Below are 12143 nucleotides of genomic sequence, written 5' to 3'. Positions count from 1 at the left end.
GAAACAAAACATTTTTATTTTGTCGTTTCTAAATTGGTTGGAAATCTACAAGCAGTGAAGACTTTATGGCACGGCAACTTCGGTTCAGGCCTTTATCGCATGGGAAAGTACTGAGTATACAGTGCTAACACACATCGGTGTATGGGTAAAAAACAAAAAACTAATATTCTTTATCCCCGATGCAAATTTAACATCTGTTATACAAGCAGTGTGTTTGGCTGGTTCACTTTTGACATTTTCGTATTAGCAGGATTTGAAACTTTGCTAGGTGGGAGTATAATTAGGTGAGGTTTGCTGTAGCACCATGTTTATTAATCGCTTTTGAGTGAGGTTGTAATCAGGGGTAGAAATGAAGTGTATTTCCATGGTAGTCAGCAGGGCTAGTAACCAATAATTTAAAGTAGCCCTGATGAGATTTTGGTAGCCCGAAAGCCACATTATGTCTCGCTTCACGGCTCAAACTTTACAATACACCAATAGCATAGTTCTTTATTGTTTGTGATGATGATTTTTGCATTATTTTTCCACTAGCCCGTCGGGCTATCAAACTGGAAAAATCAGTAGCCCGGCTGTAAATCTGGTAGTCCCAGGCTAGCGGGCTAGTGGCAATTTCCACCCCTGATTGTTCCTGAAAAAAATCGGTGGTTGACAACTCAACATTTGGATCAGTATGCTCTGATCCTCTTCAGCAGGAGAATGTTGAACGCTGTTGCTAGATGCTGCTTCAGTACACTTTCTTATAATAAAGGCAGTGGACACTAATGGTAATTACTCAAAATAATTATTAGCATAAAACCTTACTTGGTAACGAGTAATGGGGAGCTGTTGATAGTATAAAACATTGTGAGAAATGGCTTCCTCTGAAGTAACATAGTTTTTGAGAAAGAAGTAATTTTCCACGAATTTGATTTCGAGACCTCAGAATTAGATATTGAGGTCTCAAAATCAAGCACTCGAGCACATCTGAAAGCACACAACTTCATTTGACAAGGGAGTATTTTCTTTCATTATTATGTCGCAACTTTGTCAACCAATTGGAACTCAAATTTTCAAAGGTTTGTTATTTCATGCATATGTTGAGATACACCGAGTGAGAAGACTGGTCTTTGACATTTGGCAATAGTATCCAGGGTCTTTAATAAGACAGATCAAACGTGGTTTCCAAATCAGACATTTGCAAATTAGATTTGAATCATATCTGGGATTATCACACGCCTCTAAGCTAGTATTCTGGTTGGCTGAAACAAGGTCACTTAATAACTAATACAGTCTAGTGCATGAGTTCTGTGAGCCACACTCCAGATGTTGCCAGTTCTATAGAAAGGAAAAGAAACAAGTGACAATTTACAAAGATTTTAACTTTTCTTTTACTCAGTTGAAGTTGACTTTAGTGCTTTATTTTATGTGGACATACCATGTGGAATGTTGGCCGGTAACTTGTTTCTGGTGAGCCAGATGTATCTGTGGTTAGCAGGTTTTTGTGCTTACAGGCTTTATGAAACTGAGCCCTGGTTGTTATCCGAATAATTGTGATGACTTCATTTGTTTGATTCAATTGAAATTGACAGATATAAAAGTTTGTGGTCACATTTTGAAGAAAGTGCCTACCATGTATCACTATGACAAATGGTACTTCTGTCCTCATAATGCAGAAGATGCCTTGCTGGAACGAAAAGGCCTTCATCAAACTGCCCGTCTTCATCATTACTACTCTCGGGAGCGTTCAAGGCGTGGTCTTGCAGAAACTCTTCGGTAAGCGCTTCATCGACACGGGGAAGAATGAGCTTGCAGCCGTATGCGAGAACGGCGAAGGGCTGCCAAATGAGGAACACAAAAGCAAACATTCAATGGTTAACACTTCACTCAAAGTGCATTAGCATCAAGTTGTTTGTCGATGCCAGCCAAAAGAAGGTTGGATTTGAAACATTGTAGGGGAGCACTTTAAAGAATTGAAATGTAAGTGGGAATACTTTCTGATCTGTGACGACTCAGAAGTGTATGAAACTCTTTTCATTGTGCAAGTTCAATAATATGAAAACCATGGTAGATATAAATTGGTCAGATAGTTGAAAGGCTGACTGTTGTGTACAGTCGGTACATGATGGGCTTTGCATTCACCAAAAGCAGAGCTTTGTACTGAGATAGTTGCGACATAGAGGGACCAGTTTTATCTTTGGTTGCTGGATGCCATTTTCAGTCCAAATGTAGCGCAACCCAATCTGCAATCTAGTCTGGCACCCTGTGTTAGCACAAAAGCTTGCTTAGCACAAACAACTTTTGCTTAGCAAAAATGTGTTACCAGTCAGAATTCCATACAATTAACATTGCTGCGACTGGTACCCTGGTCATTTCTTGTGTATCAAAGAAATTTGCTAAAGCAAAAATGTCTGCTCATTAATATTAGCTTTATGAAGTTGGGCCCTGACCACATGCCAACAAGGGAATTTCGCAACAAGGCACCACTTTTACTCCCTGACTCGTACCGTTTCTCTGGACAATTCTCTGAATGGTGTTATAATATGTTTCCACAAGCACGATCTAGCTATCCTTTTCAGTTCTTCCACCTCGGTTGGGTCAGCACAGGGATGATATAAAAAGACTGCGGCACCATGCTCTAGATTATGTAACCATCGCTGTTTGGGTAGGTATTGGTACTCTCCATACTTGGCCCATAGAGGGCGATGTGCTCCGTTAGTCGGGATAGGATCACGGTACTCAATGACTTGATACATGCATACATGTAATGGCTGTGAAGAAAGCATCAATCAGAAAATAGAAAATAACACTTTATACAGAAACTAAAACTTGAATACAAACTAAATGGTATACTTTTGGTAAGTGTAAAAATAAAAAACAGTATAACCTCACTTTGTATCCCAACATATGCATAAAATAACAACCATGTTTAGTTGGGCTCTACCTGTAAAGGCAGTGGACACTATTGGTAATTGTCAAAGACTAGCCTTCAAAGTTAGTGTATCTCAACATATACATAAAATAACGAACCTGTGAAAATTTGAGCTCAATCGGTCATCGAACTTGCGAGATAATAATGAAAGAAAAAACACCCTTGTCACACGAAGTTGTGTGCGTTTAGATGGTTGATTTCGAGACCTCAAGTTCTAAATCTGAGGACTCGAAATCAAATTCGTGGCAAATTACCTCTTTCTCAAAAATTATAGCACTTCAGAGGGAGCCGTTTCTCACAATGTTTTGTACCATCAACCAAGAAAGGTTTTATGCTAATAATTATTTGAGTAATTACCGATAGTGTCCACTGCCTTTAAGTACAACCAGACCTTTTTTTAATAAGGTTAACATTTACACCATTTGAAATACTTACTGGATCCAGATCGGTTGTTTGACAGGAGGAAAATGGCGCTTCGTTTCGGGCGTTAATGTTCTGTAGAATTATAAGACACACAAAAAGATAAATCAGTATCATCAACATAAAGGAAAAACTTACCATTTGATTATTTTGCACTGAACAATCTTATTCTTGCTTAGCGTAACCACGATACCACCATCATTTCGAGTTTAGATTAAACTGTGACTGGCGCCCCATACTCCTGGCTCAGCAAAAAACATCTGCTAAGCAATATTTTCTGTAAAACAGTTATATGCAATTGGGCCCTGCAAATCCCATTCATAATGTGAGAATTATACACTTTCATACAACTGGGGCCCCCTGTCTCTGTTGTCTTCAGTTCCTGAGGTTGTCCACCATGGATCAAAGTTGTAACCTTGACTTTCACTGGCCCTTATTTAGCAGCTCCATGAACAGGCTCTTCAGGAGCAACACTAAACCTACTGTAATAAGATTATGTGGCTTTTCAGCATTCAAACCATGCTGACTAAATAAAACCATAATTTGAAGTTAATACAATGTACACGCATATGTAGTAGAAGATACCACAATGTAAGATTTATAATAACGAATTGAGCCAAGACTACACACAATGGGCTTGGTTTACAGTGTATTTTACCGTATTGCTGACCCAATGCAACCCCGGACACAGGTAGTCTTCCTTCGCGCCGTCGTAATCAACCCACAGTCTGTCCTGCAGATACAAAAAGACAAACGATGATTGATTGCAGTAATTTCAAAACATAAAAAATGTCAAGGCGCTCGTGGCTTTCCCGATGGTAGCATAAGTTTGAATTAGAGTGTTTGGGATTTTTTCTTCTAATGCACTGAGGCGGCTTTCAAAATGACCACCCAAGCGTAACCGTCGAAATCACGAAGTTTCATTCACTGTCTTAATTAATTCGTTAGGGGTTACGTCTCTCCCCATTATGAATTCAGCGTTGTGCAAGTAATATTTCTCAAGGAAGTCAAGTGAAGTTGCAGTCATTATTGTACATGATTGTATTGCCGTAATGAATTCAAGTAAATTCTCAAGTCATTTTCCCGTCAAGAAGCCAAGTCGGATGTCAGTGAAATCATAGAGCATGCAAGGAATTGGAGATCTTGCTGAGGCTCTATGGTGAAATTAGCGACTCTGACTCGAGTCCAAGGGATAAGTGACACAAAGATTTCACACAAACAGTAGGCCTAAACGTTTTCAAAGACTGAAGCATTTTGTATGAAACTACTCACGTTAGATCTATTAATTACCTTGCCATTATCGCAGTTGTCATTTAGTATGCCCATGGGAACACCGCCATGCATATCTTTACTGTTTCCTGTTTCCTTGTACTGCCAGTGTGTTGCCTCTATGATTCCACATATCGCAGCCAACCCAATAAACACTACAGCCAACAGTCGTTGTGTCCAAATGGGAAGGCGCATAGTGCTTCAAGACAGTAAAAAAAAAGACACTTATTAATTCATGCCCGGTGACAGTGCATGCATGGAGTCCACGAAGTGCAAGATGCTCCGATTTCCCGGGTTTTGTTTTTATGCTAATATCTTGCTCTCAGACGTGTCGTGATTGGCTAATGGAATATAAATATTCAAGAGATAAACTCTGGACAAATCACCTTGCCTGGGTCATTCTTCTTTCATTTTCTCGACACGACGTTAAATAGCAAGACATCCAAGATCTCTGCTCTGCACAACGCGCAGCGCTTAAATCCCATGCTTTGCACAACGCGCAGCGCATCATCCACAGGGATCAAAATTGTGCACAAATGAAATGGGAGGCGCGCATTCTCCGGGAGATGCGTTCCGCGTTGTGCAAACACTCTGCGTGCACAAAATCAGTTACCCACCCCCCCCCCCCCCCCCCCGAGGTCATCAAAAAGCAAGTTCGTGCTCTTTCGCTGCCATTCTGGGAAATTCGGGAAAACCTGCAAAAAAACGCAACGCAGTAGCGTGATGACACGCGACCCATCGACTGCTTCCAAAATATTGGTTAAACAGGAGACGGGTCAGTTTTTGACCAAAACTTGTACTGATATTGCATCCACAAATCATCCTTTTTGATTTAGTATTATGTCCAATGGCTCAACATTTTCGGTGGCAACAGTTTTTGTAATGAATATTTCGGGCATTTAAAAATGAATTGTTTTTGTAAAGTAGGGCTATTAATAAAAAAAGATAATCTTTGAAGAGCTGTATTCCTTTTTGACCTTTGATGTATACAGGAATTTAATTTAAAAACATAATAAATGGCCAGACGGCTGAGAAAATAGGATTACCTGTTGCAAACTGCCCACCAACTGTAAGGACCTTATAATGGTACTATAAATGCACAAATTAATTACGTCAAGTAATTGTATGATGCAATGTTGGTAAGCTTAAACCTGCTTGAACGAAAATGTCAAGTCGTGAACTTTGCTGAATTCCACTTAAAATGTTTTCGATGAATAAGGAAATCGAGTCATATGATTATAAATAAATTTCAATTGTGTAAAAAAACAATCATTTTGTATGCCCTTATTCACAGCTTTTCTGCGAGATTTGCGAAAAGCCCTGTTACGTAATCACTCTCAAAACGTCATAAGTAGATAAAGCCGCTTTGTTGCAGCGTGGATGTATAACAAAGCAAACTCCCACAAATGACGTCAGCGGCATTGTCCTTTGACGCCCGCTCTCAACTGCAGAAGTGTTTTTTAGTTTTTCAAAAAACCTTTAGGTAGGGGCCTGATTTTTTAGTCGATAATTACGAAAAGTTCAGAAGTGTACACAAAAATATCAAAATTACATTAAAATGGTGAACAATCTAATAAACAAGTAAAAATACCATTTCTGTTGAAAACATTCCGCTCAGGTAGCTGTTTAATAAGAGAGTATATTTTTATAGAATGTTTTAATGATGATTGATAATATGATGATTCGTCATTTTGACAGTGTCAGACATAAAGACGTCAGAAAGAAAAACATAAATGTTGATTCTTCATCACTTTAATTATCACTTTTTTATAGTTTCACAACTATGAACTTTGAAGCTTGAACTATGATGCTTGATACTTGTGATATTATATTATGTGTATGTAGTTGTAAATATTTGTCACTGACAAATATTTAGGCTTTTTGACGATAAGAACTGAAGCTTGATGCTTCATCAGATGCATTGAATGATATTTTATATGTTTGTGAATTTTTGATGAAGGTCTATAATTTGTCTAGTTTAAAGACAATGGACACTATTGGTAATTGTCAAAGACCAGTCTTCTCACTTGCTGTATCTCAACATTATGCATAAAATAACAAACCTGTGAAAATTTGAGCTCAATTTGTCGTCGAAGTTGCGAGATAATTATGAAAGAAAAAACTCCCTTGTCACACGAAGTTGTGTGCTTTCTGACAAGAAGTGGGAAATTACCTCTTTCTCAATTCAGAGGGAGCCGTTTCGCACAATGTTTTATACTATCAACAGCTCTCCAATGCTCGTTACCAAGTCAGTTTTTAAGTTAATATTTGTTTTGAGTAATATTACCAAACGTGTACCTTCCCTTTATACTTCGTCACTTAAGTGATATTCAATTATGTTTAGGGCCTATGTAGTTTTGATGAAGGCCTAAATAATTGTCATACTCTTTATTCAGATTGTCTACGAGAACTATGCAGGGTGTTGTTTTATGAGTAGACCTACGTGTAGACGCGTGGCATCGCGCCGGTGTGCATATTTAGGCCTACATCATTTACCATTAATAGTCATCTGTACAAATTGAAAACCTGAATAGTGTTAGGAAAAGCGCCAAACCATCAGCAAAAGGCAACACGCCACAATCGATTCTGTATTCGTTTGTGGACTAATAATAAGCCAGCTGAATACATAGAATAATATCTCTCACTGTTGACAGCACTCACTATATTGGTTTGAGATAAACAAAGTATACACAGAAGAAGAACAAATGTTTTGCTGGTCCTTTTTTACCGTCAACATTAACCTCTCCTTCTATTAATGGTGCCACTGTAGTCGACCTCACTGCCTGAATGCAACAGTAGGGCAACCTGTTGCCATGTTAACAGACCTGAGTTTGCCCTCTCAGAATAAAACATTGCCATGGGAACGGACACATAATCGCCAAAGATCAAGTCACTCAGCGAGTGAATCTAAAGTGATGTTTTACGATTGGGCTCAATTTCGTAATAAAGCTGTTTAGCAGCATTCTCTGCTCAGCAACTGCTAAGCAACAGTGTGTAGTGGTGGGGAGGTAGTGCTTTCTACTCTACCGGCCAGACTTCGGATTGATGATACCCAAGCCTACATTCGATGGACTGTAAAAGGGGTAACCCTGTTTCAGCCTTAGGAGTAGGTGGCAACGGACTCTGAAAAAATAGATAATTGTAGCCAACACCTTGAAGTGGCCTTCAAGACTTGGGTGTCTGGCGACTTGCATACTAAACAGATTTTTAATGTGATGTTTACTTGGTACCATGTGTGTCTTCTAAGCAAGTTTTTTTATCTTGTGCCACCCAAGTTTTTGTGGCAAGCAAGTTTTTCAAATGGTTTTGCAAAATTGGGACCAGAAAAATCGAAACAGGTATCCACCCATTTTGCACACCTGTTGCACGCACCCTTTTTTTGTAACGGGCTGCCCCCCCCCCCCTCACAAGAACGCTTAAATTATAAATTATCCAAAATATTAATGTATCGTAGTTCACGCACATTATTTTTGTAGACATAATGAACATAATGCACAATACCGATTCTAGCATACAGTTTTTACAGATTCAACTTGGTACAAAAAAAAAAACTGATGAAGTAACAAAAAATCAGAAACAGTTGATCCTTACTGTAGACTTGTTGCAGTGCTTCATAATCATAGAACAAATGAGCCCTTGCTCTATCATCATGCAACACTCGACAGGCGGCGTTAAAGGCAGTGGACACTATTGGTAATAACTCAAAATAATTATTAGCATAAAACCTTGACAGTATAAAACATTGCGAGAAACGGCTCCCTCTGAAGGCAGTTATCAAGAAAGAAGTAATTTTCCACGAATTTGATTTCGAGACCTCAGATTTAGAATTTGAGGTCTCGAAATCAAGCATCTGAAAGCACACAACTTCGTGTGACAGTGTTTTTTCTTTCATTATTACCTCACAATTTCGACGACCAATTGAGCTCAAATTTACACAGGTTCGTTATTTTATGCACATGTTGAGATACACAAAGAAGACTGGTCTTTGACAATTACTAATAATGTCCAATGTCTTTAATTACTAAGACAATGACAATGTTCTTACCAGTGACTGGTTCTTACTGAAGTGCCTCACGCTCCGTTAATGGGGCTGCTTTAGTGATGTGCTGTGTGAGGATGAGGCGACTCAGTTGATGGCGATTGCTATCAGCAGACAATGTTACAATGAAAATATTATGTCTTCTTGTTATTACATGCGGGATGTATGCTGAATGATGAACCACGCAAGCCTGACTTCCTCGTCGAGTTTAATGCTGTACCCACTCACCACTAATGATCCACTGCTACACGGCTGGTTTGGTCGATTTTCACTGCGCCATATGGCAGGGGAAAACACTGCCCTATAATAAGATTTCGAACGTGGGTAGAAAATGTTCTACCCGTCAGCCGCGGTTCGGTTCAGATCTTTTTATTAAACTGCAATGAAAACGTGACCATTATGCGCATGTTTGCAGCAACGATCAATTTAATGACCGAGTGTGGACGGGGATGGCAATGTGGGCGGGGCGTGTGGCTGATACAGTGGGAGGATTAACTGAATAGGAAGAATGAACCATGTGGGAAACAAAAGGTTTGGGCAAAAATATTTACCACAAGTTGAAAATAACAGCTACTATTTGGAGCGACCCTCTCCAACTTTTCTCCAATGGTTGAACAAAGCTTCAGCCCGCCCTTTACGACAGCCCTAGACCAACCCATGAAATGATATGATCTCTTAACGATCTAATGCTTTAAAGGTTTCACCGTCTTAAAGGGAACTAAAGGCCTTTGGTCTTTGTTTCAACCCTTTAAAATATAGATGTACTATTAACCAACATGTGAAAATTGCATTTCATACGGTGGTAGCGTATTAGAGATATCGCTGCAACCCGGTGTGATTGAGTCCCACGAAGAGTAATCCCTCGTTGGGAATACACAATCCGAGAAGCGTAATAAGGTAACGCTTTTCAATTCTTGGGAGCGAATAACAACTTTTGTCTTTTTTCCAAAACTACGTTACTTCGATCGAATTGAAACGGTTCTCAATCGAAAGCTGGTGCAAGCTTCTGTCTAAAAGTTTGTATTGCCATTAATTCACAGAGTGATAAAAAACGTAGGCTATATCTTCCCCTGAAAAAAAAATCTTTAACAAAAAGTTTAAAACCATGCTGGAATGTGTTTCCCTCACACGTAACTGGAGGCTCCAAGAAATGTTGAAACGATCAAAAACGTTACTAACTTCCTAACTGTACAATTGAACACCAACAAACAGTTTAGAAAGCTACACACCACAGTCACCCCTCGTGACGTCACTGTCCGAATTTGGCAGTGTAATTACACAGTCAGCACACCTGCTTCAGATCAAATATATTTCGGTTTTAATATTAACCAACAATCTATATGCAAAATTCATATTTTTTTGCAGATTATTGCTTGGCCATGCGTAAAATAATATCGATTTTCCTGTTGCAGTATCATGCAGTATACTGTGGTGCACAATGTTTAGAATAATAAATAGTTCAACCTTCACATAAATTTTAAGCACAGTTTGATTCATCAAAGTTATTAAGTCAAGACCCGCGTTTTGAAATTATAAATTGATCCATTCTATTGTTGTCGTTACCGGTTGCGGTTGTGGGTGAACTTGAATGCAAATAGTTTCGGAGACATTGTTCGCAGTGTCCTGGTTTTAATGGTTTGCCTGGGTGTTTTTTACGTGACTTAAATATCTGCACTGGCACAAAACACTTGTATAGATCAGAGCTAATACAACGAACTCGTAACTAGCCGACTTTTTTTTCTTCTTCTTTTAAGAGGGTTGTGCCGTATCCGAATTGGCGTCTTCAGCTAGCTACGGCTAATGACGTCCTATACTTCAATGCATGATGACGCGGAAATCTAGCCGTAGTCATACTCTCTAAAATTAAAGAGTAAAAACACCACTCTTTACGTTTCGAGTTGTCCTTCACATGGCTCTTTAAAAAGAGTGGTGGTTATTTAACTCTTTTAGAGGGGTTTCACTCCAGGACAGAGTGAAAAATCACTCAAAAACTTGCACAATTCAATCTGAAAGAGTGGAAGACCACTCAAAAAAGAGTTGTCCCTCATATGGCTCTTCAAAGAGTGTTATTTCACTCTTTAGCATTTAAAGAGTAGCTGTATAATCGCCAATGTGGACACGGCCTAATTTATAACATTTTACCATTCGACACTCGATATTGTCCGCCATGTCTATAATTAATTACTCGACTCGTCGTGTAGCTTTATTTGCTAGACCCTCGTTTCGTGTAGAAAATCGAGGTTTACTTAATATGCATTTCGTGTTTGCACATAGCCGTATAGTTTTTATGCCTTTGCTAGTTTTTTGTTGTTGATATATTTCCACCTATAAACAAAAACTCAATTAAATTTAATTAAATTGACAATTCCTCGCTGACAAATACGTCGAGTGCGACGAAAACGTATTCCGTTATAAACCGAAAGCGCATAATCTCGTATTTTAGTAAAGCCGGAGTTTAATTCACATCTGTTTGAATGTCATCGTGGGACAAAGAGTACGGCCTATCTCCGGACAATTTCGAATGTTTAAAGGCAGTGGACACTATTGGTAATTACTCAAAATAATTATCATCATTAAACCTTTCTTGATTGCGAGTTATGGGGAGAGGTTGATGGTATAAAACATTGTGAGAAACGGCTCCCTCTGAAGTGACGTAGTTTTGGAGAAAGAAGTAATTTTCCACGAATTTGATTTCGAGACCTCAAGTTTAGAACTTGAGGTCTCGAAATCAAGCATCTGAAAGCACACAACTTCGTGTGACAAGGGTGTTTTTTCCTTTCATAGTTATCTCGCAACTCCGACGACCGATCGCGCTCAAATGTTCACAGGTTTGTTATTTTATGCATATGTTGAGATACACCAAGTGAGAAGACTAGTCTTTGACAATTACCAATAGTGTCCACTGGCTTTAAAATGGTCTAGATTTAGACACAAACACCATGTTTGTAGATCAATGTGGATCAGCGTTTCTTATGATTATCAGATTAACTAATCTAATCTTGAGGAACACTTGTTACAATGGTTGCGATTTAGCGATCGTAAGAGAGTACTGTCTGATGTGTCTGCTGCGAGAAACGGGGCGCTCCAGAAGAAGTTTACACTTTGCCATATGGGGGGGGGGGTCCGGGGGGGCACCACAGAATCTCCTGCCACACCGGCAGTTGAGTAGGGCCTATAGCCCCTCCCCATCTCTCTTCCAGTCAAAAGCATGACTTTCTTTTAAGCATGCTTTGACCTAAACCCACATGTAAACCCTCACATTTAGCCAGGAACATCAGCCAAACATACCAGCAAGGAATCGAACCTTTGTCTGTCAGATGACGGGGCGGGCATAACGAAACATACCACAGTCGAATCAATGGAAACTAAATTTCCCCGACGACGTTGCATAACACAATTTTGAAAAACCACTGTTATGTCTTCTTTCATTTGTTGGGGCCACAAATACCTTTACAAATCCGACTGGATTGGGTCTGATAACCCTAATTCAGTGGAATCGATGGCTTA

The 12143-nt window shown here is 39.3% G+C and overlaps 1 protein-coding gene across 2 annotated transcripts; it reads right to left on the bottom strand.

Annotated features, from left to right (window-relative positions):
- Window positions 1-1039: 1039 nt before the first annotated feature.
- On the bottom strand, window positions 1040-8980 carry LOC117290918. Of its 2 annotated transcripts, XM_033772490.1 has the most exons (7): window positions 8643-8980; window positions 4619-4796; window positions 3987-4061; window positions 3344-3403; window positions 2484-2747; window positions 1609-1814; window positions 1292-1314 (listed from the first exon to the last, which is right to left on the bottom strand). In XM_033772490.1, coding segments are annotated over exons 2-7 (780 nt in total). In that variant the 5' UTR covers window positions 4793-4796; window positions 8643-8980; the 3' UTR covers window positions 1292-1313. The 2 variants fall into 2 exon arrangements, with proteins under 2 accessions (XP_033628380.1, XP_033628381.1); XM_033772489.1 differs by having other exon boundaries at window positions 1040-1814.
- Between the last annotated feature and the right edge of the window lie 3163 nt (window positions 8981-12143).

This window comes from Asterias rubens, chromosome 5, assembly GCF_902459465.1.
Source record: "Asterias rubens chromosome 5, eAstRub1.3, whole genome shotgun sequence".
Classification (NCBI taxonomy): Eukaryota; Metazoa; Echinodermata; class Asteroidea; order Forcipulatida; family Asteriidae; genus Asterias; species Asterias rubens.
The sequence above is the reverse complement of the archived record's forward strand: the minus strand, read 5'-3'. Positions and strand labels throughout refer to the sequence as shown.